Source organism: Brassica napus, chromosome A9 (genome assembly GCF_020379485.1).
Source record: "Brassica napus cultivar Da-Ae chromosome A9, Da-Ae, whole genome shotgun sequence".
In the NCBI taxonomy this organism is placed as follows: Eukaryota; Viridiplantae; Streptophyta; class Magnoliopsida; order Brassicales; family Brassicaceae; genus Brassica; species Brassica napus.
The window spans coordinates 56,045-73,962 of NC_063442.1; the positions used below are offsets into that span (position 1 = coordinate 56,045).

Here is a 17,918-nt window from a genome sequence, read left to right on the forward strand (position 1 = left end):
ACTTAAAAGATCAGCAGAGATTCTCTGGTTGAGCAGACATTACTGCATTTCATTTCTCACCAAAATCAGACATTAGTATAAAATGTTGACTTTGTTCTACTAGACTACTACACTCATCTGAACACAAGGGAGAAGCAAATTTTCTATCAAATTCAGCCCCTAGAGATCTGAAGAAATAAATGAACTGAGCTTGGAACAGGTCAAGACCTTATGAATGAGTATGAATCTGAAAGCTTTCCCATAGGCTATGGGAAGCTCCCAGCAGCTTCCGTCTGCGGATTTTTTTTTTAAAAAACCTCTGTTTCTCTGAACCCTTATGCCCACACCAGTCCATCGAAGCCAATTTCTAGATTTGACACAGGGCTGTCTCCAAAACCTTGGTCAAGTGCTTCGTTGTCATGTACTGGATCTACATATGGCTCACGCAGATCAGCGGATCTTTCTGAGGGAATTCCATAGTCTTTGAGGATGCACAAAGAAGCCGAATTCGAAGCTTCTCTCTCCAACACGGCCACATAGTTGTCTTCAAACTCAAAAACCAGATACTTGTCTTTGCACATGTCAATGAGGTGTGCCAGGTGATGGATGTTTCTTATATGAGTTCCATTGAACTTCAGGACCTGCTGGTTGTTCATGTCTTCATAGCCAATGTTTACTTCATTTGCCAAAACCTACAAATATGCTCATCCAATGAGAAAAGAAAAAAACAAACTAAAACTAAAGAAGAGTGCTATTACATTCGCCAAAATGCACATGGAAACAAAACGTCGTTATGGCTTGCCTGTGATAGGATGACGATTTGTTCTCCTCTGAACCTTGCAACGGAGTAGCGTGCCTTTGTTAACAATTTCAACTACAAATTGGAAGGAACACAGACTAAGAATGAGAATGGAAAAGCAGTTACGCTCGATTTTATAAATTAACCCAACACAAGTTTATTAGAGTGAGCTTACGCCTATGGTGTCCTCGCATTCCTCCCTGTCCATTCCAAATTTCCAAGAGAAAATGATTAGGCATTTGCGAAATAATGAAGAAATATTTATATTTTCTTTTGCATACTAGCGAAGCTGAGGAGAACATACTCTATCAGGGGTTCTGAGAGCGGAGTAAACACCAAACCAGCAATTATTATGTATGATGGCTGACCTCCATCAATATGGTACGGGACCTGTTTAATCATGAAAGGCGATGGAGCTTTAGTAATTAGCTTACTAGGCACGAAGCATGGGAAGCTTTAAAAATGGTAGATGCAGACAGTCATACCAGGTGCACTCTTGGCCTCAGAACAACTTGAACTTTCTTAGGTTCTCCTGCTCTAATGATACCAAGCTCTACGATATCACCCGCAAATCTGTTTAAGTACAAATGAAAAGGCCACAAAATGAAGCAAAGCAAAGGAAATCATTACACTTATGGACAATAGAGAGAGAGAGGTCTTTACTTTTGACTGATGAGATAACGGAATGCAATACGTTCACTTGATCGGAAGGGTACAGTTCCTTCACATCCCACACGTAGATCATCAAAACTTACAATCACATCTCCCTGATTCAACAATTAGCACTAGTCAAGTATTACACAAATCAAAGATGAGAAAAAAAATTAGATTGTGGAAATAAAAATCCTAAGATCAATGGTCTTTACCTCCTTCAGGACTTTACTTGCATCAGATGTAGGTTCAACTCTTCGCACCAACACCCCCTTCAAAATTAAAGTTAAATCACCTTGAGTAAACTGGAAGGAAAAATCTATGTTAGCAAAGCAAATGTACCTCATTTGTAGGGACTTTTAGGCACTCCCGCAGAGCTGGATTTTCCAATTTCTGCAGCAATACTCCAAGGCAAGGGTAACCTGCAGGAGTAATAGCTTTAAAAATTAACGAACAACAATGACAGAAAGGCTCAACCAGAAGATTACCATATGAGAAAACTCTTCTTACCAGTGTACTTTGCGTTCCTCTCATAATCAGTCAAGAAGTGAGAAACAACTGTTGTTGGAATAACGTATCCAATATTTTCGGTCTCTTCGGATCTGTAAACCTGTAAGAAGTCTCCTGTGAGGGCATACGTTTGGAAAGAGAAATTCGAAAATAGATGCTATGCAGCTGACTGAATAGAGATTACCTGAAATGCTACTCCAATACATTCCCCCTGGTCGTTGAAAGCAGGGCCACCACTATTCCCTAAAATCTAACAAGTTTAAGAAGTGGCTATCACAATAATATAGACAGATGAATGTCCTCCGTGAAAAGAAAAGGTCATATTCAAGTTTTAGAACAAAGGTGCAATAAGGAAAACAATTAAATTAGATATACGATCCACTGACCAGGATTAATTGCTGCGTCGATTTGAATTCCAAGCAAGTCAGATGATCCATGAGCATAAGATGTTACCTGCATTGCATTCCCAAAGGAGGACAAGTCTTTCAAACCTCTATGCACAGCAATATGGTGGCACAAAAGTAAAGTCAAAGATATGGGGAAACCTCAATACGAGATACAACCCCTTTTGTAACAGAGATAGTATCTCCTCCCAGAGGATACCCAACGACAGTAACTGAATCCTGAAAATCAAGGGCAACAATGAAGAAACTTAACTGAAAAGAGGATGAGAGAGAGAGGATAGAACCTGAAGGCGGGGTAAGTGGCCAAGGCGAAGTGGTTCAGCTCCTTTCCAGAAATCCTCGCTTTCTACAGAGAGCAAAGCGATGTCACAGTCCACACCTCTTACCAAAACCTGAACATTGGGCAATTACCACACAGAGATATAAAGAAATAGAATAGTGATGCAGAAGATAAAAACCAAAAGTAAGTGCATCTGAAAGTAAGGATGCAAAAACTAACCTTAGCCACGTACTTTCTATCATCTCCTCTTCTCTTAACTTTAACCTGATGAAGGAAGAAAGAAAGTTAAGAAGAAGAAGAAGGTAGAAAAGAAGGGGAAAGTAAACCTGGGTATCATGTTCGACACAGTGGGCATTGGTCAAGAGCTTGCCATCTCCAATCATAAAAGCACTGCACACGCACGCAATATAAGCAAGAGAGAGAGAGAAATAAAAAGAATCTGAAAATGAAGAGAGTTGCCTTCCAGTGCTGGTAAACTGTCTTTGCTTCTGCCAAGGGAGGGAGTAATCAGGCGCTGTATGAGTGCAGTAAACCTGAGAAACAACAACCACAACCACAGGAGAATGAAGGAAGGAAGCAAGTAGATATAGCTTAAAATGATTGAATGGAGAAGAAAAGTGTGAACCTTAACAACGGCGTCGAGAAAGGAAGCATCGTGAATCTTGGCAGGATCAGTCTGCGGATGCGGAAATGGGCATTATTATTAGATTAGAGACAACCAAAATTAAAAATAAATAAATAAAAATGTTGAGAAATAAAGGGGGAAGCAACCCGCAGATCAGTAGTAGGCTGAGACTCTTTTTTATCCTTTTTCTGTTGAGAAGATCCAAACGGCGACTTGAAAGCCATCGTTTGGGGTCCATCATTACTACTATGTTCATCTCTCACTCTCAATGTGTATTTCTTCTTCTTCTTCTGTAAGATCAAAACTCAATACATAGGAAGAAGCTGCTTGCTAACAAAATAAACATTGAATTTGGGGGAATTGAATCAGTACCTCTGGGTTTAGTTTAGAACTCGAGCTAGCTCGGGGAGTCAGCGTCGATGCGGCTACGAAACAGAGGGGTGAAGAAGAAGATTGGAGGAGTCTAGCGGGTGCATTTAGGAAGGAGAAGCAGCAGCATGCTACCGAGACAGACATGTCCAACGCCGGCGAGAGACGACTGAGGGAGAAGAAGAAGAGTGGTGAGGACAGAACAGGCCAACTCTTTTTCTTTGATAATTTTTCTTATCCACTTACTTTTGCTCCTCTCGGGATATTTTGGTCATTAAACCCCGACACTGGATCATTATGGACCTTTTAACATCAATGGGCCTTTTTCGTTTTGTTTTATAGAAAGACTGCTCTGCCCATTTTACTTGTTCATCTGGGTCCACTTGTTGTTTTTTACTCTACTTGCCTGGTGATTAATGTTCTTGTTTAACCGGATGATTTATTTATTGATTGTATGACTAGATATATATATATATATATCAGATCCCTTTCACTAATCTAATTAATATTTCATTTAACTAATCAAAGTCAATAAAATCAATTCTCATTTTTTTTTTGGAGATATATTTCGCTTCTGCTTTAGAGCAACTTTAACGTTTACAATCCCGCTTGTTTTTTTTTTGAGCAGCAACCCCCCACTTGTGTTTCTAGAAAAATATATATTTAATAAATTTTGTTTAACTAATTAAATTACATTTAAAAAAAAAAACAGAACAATCAAAATCAGATGGAGTTTTCAGAAGTTTTTTTGGTGAGAACCTTTTTCTCTGTTTCTCTTTCCTTTCGTTACTTTTTTTTTTGTTTATAATATTTAGAAATTTTGTGAGAACTCTTTGTTGAAATTGCTGTTAGAAATGATTTAGATTGAGTCTGAGTCAAAAATAAAAGAAGGTCTAAAAGCTTTGACTAGTATTGTGTCTGAAATTTGGAATTAGTGCTTGGTCTTTCTAGAATACTTGATAAAAGCATATGCTAATATACGCTTCAATTTCAAATTTGGCAATTGCTTTTATTATTTTATTACATATATTAATTAGTACAAGTTTTTGTTAAAACACGCACGTTGTTAATTTAATATACACTTGTTTTACACCGCCCTTCTAGACGCCTACTACTCGCACGTGATTAATTTACATACAAACTAACGTCTTCTATAGCAACTATGCATCATGACTAGGAAAGCGATCGTAAAATAAATTTTAAAGAGACATTGTCGTCCGTCAACTATAATGGCCACATTGGGCTTGCATATATGTATGTATATATACTTGTACAATACGTAACTGCTTGTGTTTCTTGTCATAATTCTCTGATAAAAAAAATAAAGAGAAATATATGAACACAACCAAGTTTGATGTGTCACCTTATTTGCTCCTCGAAGCATCTGCAGATTCCGATGGCGGAGGCACCGTTCAGATCGTGGGTGCCCTGGACGGTGGCGAATCCATTGTTAACGATTATTACACGGATGGCGATGATAAGTCTTGTAGTGCCAGTTTATACGAGACGTCTTGTGTGACGGCGACGAGTCAAAGACATAGTTTTGATCTAGAGGAGGATACGGTGAAGGAAGAAAGAATATTCACCACCACAGAGGAAGAAGACGAGGACGGAGAAGGGGAAGTGAACAGCTATAGAAGATGCGGGAAAAGCCAGTTTGTTGATTCTAGTGAGGTGGTGATCAGTGAGATGGACAAAAGTCGAATGTTCTGGGAAGCTTGTCTCGCTTCTTGATCAGTCTATCTATCTTGTCTCGCCAAAAATGAGAGAGGAAATATCTAACACGTCGTCTAGCTTAGGCGAAATACATGTCTAGCATCTTTTTTTTTCCCTTCTTTTGTGGTTTTTGCTTGTAATTGTGCCTGTGAATGCCCTTATATCCACCCATCAGTTATGTACATAGAAGAGTCAATTCATTCTGATGATGTTCTCTTACAAACCATATCTAGCATCTACCTAAACGGTAAGAAAAAGGGATGGTAAGTTGTAATAGTAATACAAAAGACTCCATGAATTAGTTTGGACTAAAAACGGCAGCATAATAATCGATTAAACCATGAGACGGCATGACGTTTCCTTTGTTTCATCAAGCAGAAAAAGTGGTCCAAGCTAGTGGGGGAGGGGGATCTATAATAAATCTGGAAAGGTATAAACAAACAAGTAGGCAGTAGTATAATACAAGTGACAAAGTAGTAGTGGTTTACTCACTAAGGATGCTATACTAAATTGTTCACCCAATTAATTGATAGTTTAGCCTCTTTTTTAAAGTTCATAGTTTTAATCAAAAACTAATGTTTTCTTTTGGGTTTTACATTAACATCAATATCCAGAAATTCAAAAAAATAAAGATTTTATAGCTAACAAAGCTAAATGGAGCAGAAGAACAAAGTGATATATAGAAAAGCATGGTGGTTTACCTGGAAATCTAAACCAAGAAATCGGCCAATTCATACATCAACAAAGTGCCACGGTCCCGATCAGTACATACACTCGCACTCTGTGCTAAAATATATATCAACGCATAATATATTCAAATTTTAGACACCAACTAACATAATTCGGCTTTTCTATACATTGACCAATTATCTGTCAAAAATAACGGAATCGGAACTGTCAATTACATACTAATTACATGTCATCATAAAATATGACGTGGCTTTTTATATTTTAAATAATTAATAATTAATTTAAAAAAAATTCTAAAAGGAAGTGGAGGAGACTCGAACCCGGGTCTGGCCACTGTTACAACAGATCAAAATACGGCCGGAAACAGAACGAAAGTGATTGTCTAATGAGGAAAGCGGAAGTGATCATGATGAATCCATCATTGGCTCTTAAAATAAAGAAATCCAGTTATAAAAATGAATTTGTTCCAATGTATATTTTTACAGTACAAAACTTTAGAAGAAAATTTTAAAGAATGTTATTTTGGCTCTTAAATATGGAGACAATTTTTTTTGTGTATATTATCAGAAAAATAGAATAATACATTGAAACAAAATGTTTTTTATTATAGATTTTTTTTTTAAATTTTTAGTGAGAAATATAGAAATGGGCTAGAAATGGTCTAATATGACTAGTGAAGAAAAAAAATGTCTTCTCTTTTCATTATGACATGACTACATAAATTGCTTACGTATGAAAATCGACAAAAAAGATGAAATGAAACAAAGGCAACCCCAAATTAATGGTCGCCTCTGACTCAGTATGTACAAACAAGACAAAGTGTGGTTGGACCTAAGCATCGTAGTCTAGCTTTGTATACTCAAGCAGCATGTGTGGAGATCTATAGATCTTCACAAGGGTCCAGTATAGAACTTCTTCTACTCCAAGCTCACCCTCTGCTCTCGCCGCGTATAAGTCTTCACATATTGCTATTAATCTTCATTCAACAAATACATTAGATAGAGAAAGCGAGAGCATTATGAAAAAATGCAAAACGCTTTCTTTGAACAATGATTGCAGTTTGGAACTGTGGTTGTTACCTGTCACACGAAGGGAGGTTCTCGTATGGTATTCTCATACGCAGGTCAGAGCATTGAAGCCTGATGAAACGCCCGACTGCTAGTACAAATGTTATATAGAGTCCCCATATACTGAATTTGCTGAGCGTGTCACCCAGAAACCCCTCTGCATAATTATTATTGTTCCAGTTATCGTTAAATGTTTAATAGAACATGATGAGTCTCGAGAGCAAGCAATTGAACATACGTGGGGGAGTTTCCTCAGACATTATGATAGCAACTGGTCCATCCATACCCTCGCAAGCGCTAATATTTTCAGACGCCTTAAGATTATGGAATGACCACCACCACTTGGTATCTGCATGGTTCATGAGTATGTCTGCACTCACTTCATCCGTCTGTGTACCAATAACAATGTTACAATATTTTAAGGCTTGAATAGGTCAAAAAAGGAAGCAAGACTTGGAAAATTAACTCTTAGCTTCTTGTGCCAAAAAAAAGATTTACCTGGTCTTCAAAAGACCTGACATCACCAGAACCAGTAACACGGAAAAACTTTGGGTACAAGTTATGCACTCTAAATCCATCCATTGAGCCGTTGAGAACCATTTGCACATCAGAGCGTTTTGGAAGGTCCTGAGGGTCCACACTTCTTTCGTACTTGACAGTCTCCTTACCTTTAGGTCGGTCTCTGTTAAGAAGCCAAGAAAAGGTGATGTCCATATCTGTGTCCCAGTCGAGGGACTGAATGAATCTGGTCACAACTGTGTCAGGGACAAGCCACAAAACGCTTGCATCAGCTTGGCAGCATATCAGCTGGATGTCATTTTTGTTGTACGTTGGCAAGAAGCTTTGGGACCCGAGATCTAGCCCGAGATCAATGTTATCCCCTGAAATTCTCTCGCACAGGGTTGTTTGGTACAAAGTAAGCTTTCCACCAGCTGTTTTTATATCAATCTGAACGCTCGCATCTTTTATCGGATTTGCGATGTTTGTTGGGTTACCACTGCTATACATCTGCAAGGAGGAAGCCATTACCAACAAACGAATGACTCACCAAATAGCCAGTTTGTAAGACATCACAGACAATTGTAGTTTAAACCCGCACATAAACTGTTTTCTTACTATGCGTTCAGTTCAAATGAATATTTCAACAAACGCATTATAAAACTTATTTTGCTGTAGGCAGAATCTTTTACCAGCATAGGAGCCCAGATAACGCATAACAAGATGAAGAACAGACATATCCCGTTGCAGCATTTAGTCATTTTTGTTTGCCTCTCTCCATGTTTGTGTGTAGCACGATTTAAAACTGTATCGCATTTGACAAGGTACAGACTCGCATTTACATCTTCCAACTGCAAACGAACAGAGCTTAGGTCCTTGGCAGTATGTTCAGGCTAAAAATGGAAGGTCCAATGATCATAACGAGGGTTCTAGATGAGACGACATACCTTGAGCCAGTCATACATAGTCAGTGATGTCGCTGTGCAGGACCAGTCAAGTACACATCTCAATTCATACAGAAAAGGAAGAGCACGGTAAAGTCTGTAGCCATAGTAATTGATCCGTGAAACTTCACTTGTCAAAAACTGCCGATATAAGGTGCTCTTATGAGGTAGCCCATAGCGGATTTGTATGGCCTGGAGAGCTAGTGACATTGCTTTGGCAAGAAATATGAATCTGAGAGCCAAGCCAGCAGCATGCTGCTGCGTAGGATATATGCTCCAAGCATACTCTGTCACTGCATATGTGAAGAGAATAAGACTGAAGAGGTAGTACACCACTTTTCCAGTCGCAAAGGAGCAAAGATAGATGACCCGATCAACAACAATCAGGAAGAAGATAACCTGCCACAAAAGCGTTTCATCAGGTTAGGGCATTGATACGCAAACAGATAAGCGAGACTTGTAGAAACGAATTACCATTAGAATAATGACAAAGTCAAATGGGAACTGGTCCACTAGCTGATATACATCGATAAACTCGCTTTTATTTTTGATGACGGATTGGTAGAAAATGGCAACCAGAAAGAAGACCATCAAATCAGCACCAAATATGTAGGCATAGAGGTCTGTTTCTCTCTTTCCTCCGCCAATCACAGAGAGAATGGGGTACGGAAACCCAGTTCCTTCACCAAGTCCACTATGTTGAGCTTTACGAATCTCTTTCGCCACATCCGAGGCTGGTGTTAGTGATTTGTACCATTCTGCTGTAGAACACCCATTCGTGGGAGACGCGTACTCAACCTCGAGCACAACCAAGGCCTCGTTTGGGGTCTCTGTACTTCTCTCTATACTTTGTACGTGGACCCTGCTAGAGTAAGGACAAAGATCAGGGTTTCCCTTCTCGCATCTCTCATTATGGACAAGCCTAAGCAACTGATTCATTCTGCATTCAACTCTTTCAGGTTGAATTCCATCTTCAGGCCACATGTGAACATCCATTGTCACCTGAACAAAGTAAGGAGGGGATTCTGCTCCACGTGTCAGAGAGATCCAGTACCGATACATGCTTCTGATCACCAATTTCACACCATCTCTCAGCTTCTTGTACACATCCCAAACTCTCAGGCTCCAGTTAATTCTTGTAAGGTCCTTCTGGCTCCCACGGGCATTCCGGCGAGAAGCGAAATCAGCAGAAGGAACCCAGTCACCATCTTTCACTGTTATAACACTCTGTATGAGAGTGGATATATAAACAAGGAAGAGAGGCAACGAGCTGACAACAAACGATGATTTGATTCTTTGCGTTGGAAATCCCAGTTCTTGAAGAAGTGGTGCGTCAATACTCAACCCACAGTGCTGGATTATAATCTGGTATAAGTACTGGAGGAGGATATAGATTTCTGTGTACATTAGCATGACGACCCAGAAGATGTGAGTAGGTCCAGTGTGAACGCAGAGGGCGTATAGGAACAGCGCTGCTAGATAGACCATGGAAAGAAGACTGAAGTTCCACAGAAACGCAATAATGAAGCAGCAATAGCAAACAATGTCATTGTTGGACTGCATCCTAGACCATATATGACGAAGGATCCTTCCTATCTGAAAGCTAGCGCCATCACTACTCCTGTCTGATTGTAGAGATGTTGACCGTTCAAAAGGTTTGTGTATTCTATTCTGGCTTTCCATCTCATCATACACCTCATCATCAACAGAGGACTGCTCATTTATATCTGAATTTTCTGGTGAGATGTTTAAGAAATTCGCAAGGTTATTTACTGCCTGATTTCCAATAAATTGCACCTGGGAAACGCCATCACCGATGAGTTGCACAGCAGAAATCAAGGCATTATCTTTTCCTTCTGACTTTTCTTTTATTTCACGCTCCGTAGACATGACATCAGCATTGTGTTGAATTTCAGTGATCTCACAAGGAGATGCTCCAAATGAACACTCTGGAGAATCTGGTGCTTCTGGCGTGGCACTCATAGGAAGCTCATGAGCTTCAAAAGGATACTGTGTATCCTCGTCAATAGGCTGGCCTTCTTTCCTGTGGACCACTCCGTCAATCTCCGGACTGGCTGCACCACTATCTGGAATTAGATACGAACTCCTCCTCCTTCGTAGACCTTCAGTGCGCGGAGAAGCAAACCCAAAATTAGAATCAGAATTCATTCTGTGAAGCTGTACCCGCAGGTTCAGCATTTCTGACTTCATCTTTTCCACCTGCAAATTCCGCTGCCGTTTCTTTTCTTCAGCCTCACGAATCTGTTGCAGTTGCTCGGTCTTTCGTGCAGCTTTCTTCTCTTGCTCCCGCACAATAGCACCAATTTGCTCCGCTTCAAGATACCGCGAGACATAATCAAACTCCTGGGAGGAAAACATGTAGGACTGAAGAGATACTAACATAAATATGATGATCTCAACGAGAGCAGATCTTGCAGTGATTCGAAACCCGTAGTCATACTTGTAAAATCCAATCACCTCGTAAATATAATCAACCGTTTCACACTTTCCATCATTGAAGTTTCCAACAAATGGAGACTGATATGCGAGAGAAAAGATGATGAGAACAAAATTGTACACCCGCAAGAACCTGAATATTTTGTTCTTCTTCTTCAGTATTTCAAGTCGCATCCGGGCAAAAACAAGTGCGAATGCAAGATAGCCCAGGTGTAGAATGTCATACTCGAGAGTTCCTGTGATTAGAATCAGAATAAGCACAACATCCAACAGATGGACGTAACAATAAAGCCTCAGGTAATCAAGCACGGTCCACATGCTCTTTGTTTCGAAGGAGAGATCTCTCCAGACAAATGAGTTCTTTCTCTGAGACTTCATCTGATGATATGTCGATGACTCTGAGAAACTAGATATCTGATCAGCCCGAAGTTTAAAACAGGCAAGCATGAACACCACGAAATAGCTAATAAGGGTCCGGGGATCGTCAACTCTCACTCCTGCAAAGAAAAAAAAAATCTCCATAGAATTTTCTTGGATATGTAAAATAAAGTTAATGCATAAAGAACAGTAAGTGCTTCAGAAAGTTTGAGGGGTCTTACCCAGCCAGCAGTCCCGGCAAAATTTTAAGTAGACAGCTGCAATACTCCAGCAATCATGGCAATGCACGCTAGTTTCACTTGGATCCTGATCTAAAGGCAATAAGTTATTCCACGTGGCAACGTATTCAATTGCGAGAATTGATGCAAACAGAAAAACAACGACAGGCCATAGTTTCTGAATTAGGCGTCTTCTCAAGAGGACACACGCAGCAAGCAGCGCAATATATACCAAGGAGATGGCATTCAGCAAAGCAAAACTTGCAACAAGCAGCGCTATCATGTTTATCTCAAGGCCATAGAGGTTAAACATGTTCTCAATCCAAAACTTCAAGTAAATATTTAACAGATTCTTCTGCGTCTCAAACCTCTCCTTCTTCAATGCCAGAATCCGCCTCTTGTTCCACTTGTGACTCTCTTTGATGCTTCCCCAGAAATGACCAAATGAAAATTTCTTACTACTGCCACTTTCAGAGCCTTCAGTCTTGGGATGCAAGAAACCAGCTGCCTGATTATCACGGGGAGAGAAGAAAGGCCATGAGTTACTAGTAGCCTCGCCTTGTTTAATTGATATAGAAGCATGATCTATGGAAGATGGGTTTTCACCATTAGAACTGGAAACACTTGCAGTTGTGCCTTCTGCAGAGACAAATAGGGGACAAGGCTCTTCATATTTTCCTTTGATAATAGTTAAACCAGGTGTCCTTTCTAGCCAACGAAATACATTGTACTGCAGAGTACAGGCAGCGACAACCAGCACTTTGCCTCGTAGACCTGATTCTATACCCCAAAATCCAGGTTCATATACTCGAAGGCCCAAGTAGAAAGACAACTCCGCATATTTTTGCCCAGGGAACATCTGAGCTTGCATGCCCCACAGTTGGAAAAGATACTCAGCAGACACGAGAAATCCAGTATAGATCAAAAATGATTTGGATGGTACTGAAGAAGACTTTGGGAAGGTTGTGCAGATGACAAGGCCGAGGAGATATACAAATCCAAACACACTGATTGGAGACAATGATGCATAAAACAATGCCGCGAACAAGATCTTCTGACCATGCCATACCAAAAACCTCTCAAGAAAACCAAAAACTCCAGGATGAACCAAACTAGATTGACCTGGAATGTAATGTCCATTCTGCCTCCTTTCATAGCTGTAAAGTTGCATCACGATCAACACAGCAAGAGATTCCCATACGTTATCCAGCAATGGTGCTTCAGAGTTGTAGCCTAAATAAAAGTATAGATCAATAAATCCAGATAACCAGAGCTGGAAGCTGACAAAGCTACTTAAGCAGTAGATAAACATAAACACTAAAACCGCATATGCTTTCAAAGGGAACCACAAGCGTCTCTTAGTTTCCTCAAACATTTGTCTTCCAGTAATCCAGAACAAGAGAAGGAAAATGTATCCAAACGATACATAATTGGGTTTCACCAGGTATACACTTATGAGAATAGTGACGAAGGCAATGTATGTTCCACATGATCGGTACATAGACAGAAACTTTTGCCCAATCGCACTCAGAAATGAAGCAATGTGTCTCTCTGTAAAGAAAAACACAGTGATTCGTAAGCATAAATGAGAGAGTAGACACATAACAGTTATGACGAACAACACAAATAACTAGAAGATTCTTGTCAAAGGTCACAGAATGTGCAACTTTTAGATTTCACAGAATAAAAAGTTACTCCTAGAGCTACCATGTAAAAATAACGGCACCAGAACTAAACTTAGAAGATAAGAAAGTCAATAAATTGGCAACTATTCCTTGAAGTTGATACCTACCCCTAGAGCCACCATGTAAAAATAACGGCACCAAGAAGATATGATTCACAGTGCTAGAAAACATGAGGACCGGGAAAGAAAAGGCTGATAAATGGTATGGCAAGGAAAATTAAATGCCGTAAATGCAGAACGCCAGAAAAGATCTGACAATGGAAGCAAGGTTCAGTAGTTGAGGTACAATAATAAGAAGCAAATATGACCCTTATCAAATGTTCACAGCAAAAGAGACAAGTAGGAAGTTTTATACCATAAGTAGTATTATCTTGGCTATAACTTGAAGATGGCGATGAGTAGACGGACAAGAGAACTGATTTGTTGAGACCAGCTTTCAATATGCTAAATCCAATTGGAGGGCTTGGTGTGTGTCGTACAATTGCTGAGAAGGAAAATAGCACCTCAAAACCATGATTATGGATAGCACAGAAGCAAGCAAGCAAGGCTATCTCCAAGAAATCCCAAGAGCTTTCAGACCTAAGGAGACCTGCAATAGTACATACACAGAGTTATCAGTCAGAACTCTTCCTTACTCTTTCATCTAAGATGACCTAGCAGCTATCGTCGAAAAGAAACTGATGATATGTGAATATAGCCTATAATTTAAAAAATACAGAAAGAGAAGCGTACCTAACTGAAACAGAATATCTCTGCTCACAGAGCCTTGCCGCTTTAAGGAGTTCGACACAAGGTCGATCTCAAGAATGTAGAGAAGTGCAAAATGAACTTCGCATAGAAGAATCAGTGACTTGCGTATCTTTCTGTTGATGTTGTGGCTCAGCAGATACATCAGGAAGAATATCACTGAAAGATAAGTCCATCATAAAGCATCCATATTTATGAATCCTTGTAAAAAAAAATTTAGGAGGGGAACAAACATACCATACACTGCATGGACAAACCCAGGCTTCATGGCAATGAGGAAAATCAGTGCGAGCATAATAGCCCGTGAACATTTCCGCAATCCCCAAGCAATGGTTGCGACAACCAACACCTTTGTTTCTTCATCAGCTGTAATTGAGTATAATTTCAGCCGTTAAGAGCAGTTCTCAAATTGAATAAAAAGCAGAAATTTGCAATTCCTACCTAAAATAACCCCGGAATAAACGAAGCCTACCAAAGAAAATAACACTCTTCTCAATGATATAGTCAAAATTTCTACAATACATATCTTGGATAGAGCTAACTCTTAAAATGTGTCGGATGTTTTCAGGTCACATGATGCAGAAAAAAAATGATTGAGATAGACACCTTTGGAAGACACCAGATAACTTTGCAGAAGCATATGTGAGGCTCTTACCTTCAGCATAAGATCTGTCATTGGAAGATCTGGAGCTCTCTTCAGACAGGTAGAGAAAAACAGAGTTGTTCACAAGATTACCCAACGCAACCAACATTCCCAAACCAAATTGTGCAAGCAAAAAGAATCCAGGTATAGTGTAATGCCAAAGTCCCACCATCTCCCAAATTTTCATGTCCTGTATTACAGCACATAGCGAAGATATAACTCTTCCAACCTTAGTATTCTTTCAAAATAATTGAAATTTGCACATAGATAATATATTACCTTTCCAGTCTTAGTGTTCAGAAAAGAAAATGCTACATTGAATATGTACGTACTGACAGCCCATAAGAGTATAAATACAAGCAGAAGGCCGTTTAATCTGTGCAAGCGGAACAACGATGGGAAGGCATAGATAATGTAACCAACATATGCAAGGAGGCCAAAAGCACACAAGCTCGCAAAATGAAAACTCCAGAACGAAAGAGCAAACAGAGAGACCTGGCAATCATGGAAACAAAAAAAGGTGTGTGAGTTTCTGGACACAATACGTTGCTTGAGCTTACACATACACTTTGATACCAGAAGACAAATATATACCAGGAAACCATATGTGAAGAAATTGATACTGAAGGTCTTAAACACAGCTCCCCTCAGTAAAACATTGGTGTGCCTAACACCGGCCCTGAAAATTTGGAATTATACATTAGTCAGCGTAACTATTATACAGTCACATGACTGATCTTGCAACGCCCATCCAACAGACCATTTATTAGAATGTGTGAACTAGCTGTAATCTGTAATAGAGTAATACAATATTGATTTCTTAAATAAAAAGTTTCCAGATTTTGCAGTGGCCACCCCGTCCGATAACCAAAGAGTTTCAGCGTTTCAGAGAAAATTTCATATAGATCAAATTTGTCCCACTAAATATAGTAATTGTTTATACCAACTTCTCAATTTTCAACTAATCCCCTTACACATCCTAGAGATACCAGAAAATTACATGAGTCTTTCATTAACCCATAGCCACGTATTATAGTTCTACGAACCGAAGAGACGAGAGTGTCTACCAATCTACGACCATAAAACGAATTAAATCATGTGAGCATATTCAACCAAGCTTTTCTTTTTTTTCGCTTCAGTCATAAAGACAAAAACTCATGAATATAAGTAACAAACAGACAAATTACAATTTCCTTTCTGCGCTGGAATGCTGTGTCAAACACCTCAACAGTTCTTAGTATTAAGAGACAGAACAAAAAATATACAGCATACCTTGATTCTCGAATAAAAAACGAATATTTTGCAGGAAGAAGACGCTCTGCCAAGTTATTTTCACTCGGCGACATGATAAAATCCATATCCTCGAGGTCTGACCTTATATAGGATAGCTGCAATTGCAGTAAGACAGGCATGTCAAAGTATTGCAGATATACAGATAAAATAGTGTAGAAGCTCGTTAACAGATCAAGATAGGTATGTCAATTAAATATAAGAAAAAACTATACTAGTTGTTGGTGTTCGTACACATACAAACAGTTGTTAAGAAACAGTTCATTAATTATCTGGTTGGGTAAAATAAGTTTTTTTAATTGAAAAACATACGTGACTATCAGTTTCGAAACTTGTGCGAGAGCAAGCAATACCAATCCTAGAAGGAAAAAACATACCATGATGTAAAAAAGCAAAAGGAAAAGACCAGAACAAATATCAGTGCCTTCTGTTTCCGCAGAGAGTCTGAATAGACCTATAAAGCTTGCTATCCATCGAATCATATCGGAGAAGTTTATTGGTAGTTGATAGAGGTAAAGTAGGACAATGTTGAATCCTGCGTAGATATAAAGAACTCTCCACCACCTTAACAATACAATAAAACACAACAACAAAAAACGAGTGCAGTTCAGAGAAGCAGGGTTGGGTAGCGCTAACTAAGCATAAGCATCAATAATTTGATCGACCTGAAAAGTCCTGAAACGTTGCTTGTCAAGGACCAGTCCACAAGACCAGCACAGCTGCCAACGAAAAATGGCAAAGAAACCCATGAAGGATTGCAAATTCCCAGTGCCAATTGAACTGCTGGTAAGAACAAGCAGGAGGCAACCCTAAGATGACTTCCTGAGTCATAAATGAATGATACAGTGTCAAACTAGAAAGAGAAACGGTAGAGCATATAGAAGTGCACGTTCTTCTTAAAATAGATATTACTTAACCAGGTGAAGAGAAAATGAGAGAAAAAAGAAGTATTTGGACAAGTTGTAATATTAATTACAAACCTAGATGCTCGAAAAGTTCAGAAAAGCGAGACCATCGCCATCGAACGAAGCCGAATCTAGAACTGTATATGTCAGCTAAAGCAACTAGCGATGCTAAAAGTTGTAAAGCCAAGAAATACAGAACAGTGGGGTTTCTCCAGGACTTTAGTCTGAGAAATAAGAGAGTAAGTCAAGGGAATAAAGATGAATTAAAGAGGGAGACGAACTCATACATGATAAAGCCAATAACACTCATCCAAGCAGAATCTGATGTATCCCAGTGTTGACCAACAGTAGCCCAAAGGACAAGGTAGAGAGCTTGTGCAACAAGTACGGCAAAGGAAAAGATGAAAATGGGCCATAATAGCCAATGTCTCCTCTGAAAACGGTATCCTGACAAAAGAAAGCAAACATTTGATAAAGCCATATAATGAGATGAGAGAAAAAGGAAAAGGAAAAAAGAAGATAGATAGTGTTACCAATTTCAGGTGCAATATAGTGAAGGAGGAGAAAAGCTATCAGATCAAAGAATGATATGAGACTCCAGTTAATAAGTGAAGCTGTTGTGACACACAAGAAACGAGAGCTGAGAGATGTTGTTAACTACTACTGTACAATACACAAAAAAGGAAAGGTGGGTTTGAACCTTACAGCTAGAGAGCCTAGAGGTATGTATGTATTATTAGAAGAAGAATCAATGTTCCAAACTCAAGGTATGGTATGGACTATGGAGGCAGCAGCATAGACTTAAAAAGAAATTAATAGGTTTCAAAGGAAGGGTACCTGCGAGAAGAAGGGAAGGCAAGAAGAAGCCGAGGAGAAAACTCGCCATGAGAAGAGAAGCAAGCAGATCACCATGTCCCAATTCCCATCGATTCCAACCAAGTTTACGTTCCCCCCGCACGCCGAGGAGGAGGAGAAGAAATCAGGCAAAAAGGTAGCTGCTCTGCTGGGGGATTTGGGGATTGGAAAATGGAAATCGATCGAGGAATCAAAAGACATAATGATTC

General features: G+C 39.4%; 3 protein-coding genes across 9 annotated transcripts; 1 reads left to right on the top strand and 2 right to left on the bottom strand.

The window, feature by feature from the left end:
* Nucleotides 1-28: 28 nt before the first annotated feature.
* On the bottom strand, nucleotides 29-3,876 carry LOC106436152 (protease Do-like 2, chloroplastic). 5 transcript variants are annotated; one of them, XM_048740262.1, is made up of 19 exons: nucleotides 3,621-3,876; nucleotides 3,395-3,538; nucleotides 3,249-3,299; nucleotides 3,083-3,156; nucleotides 2,950-3,013; nucleotides 2,843-2,887; nucleotides 2,628-2,735; nucleotides 2,485-2,562; nucleotides 2,326-2,392; nucleotides 2,124-2,182; nucleotides 1,940-2,039; nucleotides 1,772-1,851; nucleotides 1,645-1,701; nucleotides 1,442-1,545; nucleotides 1,264-1,351; nucleotides 1,083-1,168; nucleotides 954-978; nucleotides 738-853; nucleotides 29-671 (listed from the first exon to the last, which is right to left on the bottom strand). In XM_048740262.1, the coding sequence occupies exons 1-19, from the start codon at nucleotides 3,762-3,764 to the stop codon at nucleotides 653-655; spliced, it is 1,509 nt and encodes a 502-aa protein (XP_048596219.1). In that variant the 5' UTR covers nucleotides 3,765-3,876; the 3' UTR covers nucleotides 29-652. The 5 variants fall into 5 exon arrangements, with proteins under 5 accessions (XP_048596219.1, XP_013732566.2, XP_048596218.1 ...); XM_013877112.3 differs by having other exon boundaries at nucleotides 782-853; nucleotides 3,621-3,875; XM_048740261.1 differs by having other exon boundaries at nucleotides 2,950-3,156.
* Nucleotides 3,877-4,426: 550 nt separating this feature from the next.
* LOC125578010 lies at nucleotides 4,427-5,648 on the top strand. The gene has a single exon (XM_048740266.1). It carries the CDS (start codon nucleotides 4,953-4,955, stop codon nucleotides 5,349-5,351), a length of 399 nt encoding a protein of 132 aa, XP_048596223.1. The 5' UTR covers nucleotides 4,427-4,952; the 3' UTR covers nucleotides 5,352-5,648.
* A 1,046-nt stretch (nucleotides 5,649-6,694) lies between these two features.
* On the bottom strand, nucleotides 6,695-17,876 carry LOC125578009 (piezo-type mechanosensitive ion channel homolog). Of its 3 annotated transcripts, XM_048740256.1 has the most exons (21): nucleotides 17,692-17,876; nucleotides 17,388-17,468; nucleotides 17,142-17,301; nucleotides 16,930-17,078; nucleotides 16,615-16,771; nucleotides 16,327-16,513; nucleotides 15,932-16,047; nucleotides 15,254-15,338; nucleotides 14,939-15,154; nucleotides 14,672-14,849; nucleotides 14,254-14,382; nucleotides 14,002-14,175; nucleotides 13,625-13,858; nucleotides 11,589-13,136; nucleotides 9,007-11,486; nucleotides 8,536-8,931; nucleotides 8,281-8,439; nucleotides 7,589-8,098; nucleotides 7,329-7,479; nucleotides 7,103-7,247; nucleotides 6,695-6,999 (listed from the first exon to the last, which is right to left on the bottom strand). In XM_048740256.1, exons 1-21 carry the CDS (start codon nucleotides 17,738-17,740, stop codon nucleotides 6,855-6,857), a joined length of 7,449 nt encoding a protein of 2,482 aa, XP_048596213.1. In that variant the 5' UTR covers nucleotides 17,741-17,876; the 3' UTR covers nucleotides 6,695-6,854. The 3 variants fall into 3 exon arrangements, with proteins under 3 accessions (XP_048596213.1, XP_048596214.1, XP_048596215.1); XM_048740257.1 differs by lacking the exons at nucleotides 16,930-17,078; nucleotides 17,388-17,468; nucleotides 17,692-17,876; XM_048740258.1 differs by lacking the exons at nucleotides 17,142-17,301; nucleotides 17,388-17,468; nucleotides 17,692-17,876 and having other exon boundaries at nucleotides 16,615-16,767; nucleotides 16,930-17,074.
* Between the last annotated feature and the right edge of the window lie 42 nt (nucleotides 17,877-17,918).

Coding starts and splice junctions, on each gene's coding strand:
- LOC106436152 (XM_048740259.1), bottom strand. CDS start 3,764: ATGTCTGTCTCGGTAGCATGCTGCTGCTTCTCCTTCCTAAATGCACCC. Junction 3,157..3,248: donor TTCTCGACGCCGTTGTTAAG/GTTCACACTTTT, acceptor GTTGTTTCTCAG/GTTTACTGCACTCATACAGC. Junction 2,563..2,627: donor GCCACTTACCCCGCCTTCAG/GTTCTATCCTCT, acceptor CTTGATTTTCAG/GATTCAGTTACTGTCGTTGG.
- LOC125578010 (XM_048740266.1), top strand. CDS start 4,953: ATGAACACAACCAAGTTTGATGTGTCACCTTATTTGCTCCTCGAAGCA.
- LOC125578009 (XM_048740256.1), bottom strand. CDS start 17,740: ATGGCGAGTTTTCTCCTCGGCTTCTTCTTGCCTTCCCTTCTTCTCGCA. Junction 16,048..16,326: donor TTTTGCTTTTTTACATCATG/GTATGTTTTTTC, acceptor CTGCAATTGCAG/CTATCCTATATAAGGTCAGA. Junction 14,383..14,671: donor TGACAGATCTTATGCTGAAG/GTAAGAGCCTCA, acceptor ACTCAATTACAG/CTGATGAAGAAACAAAGGTG.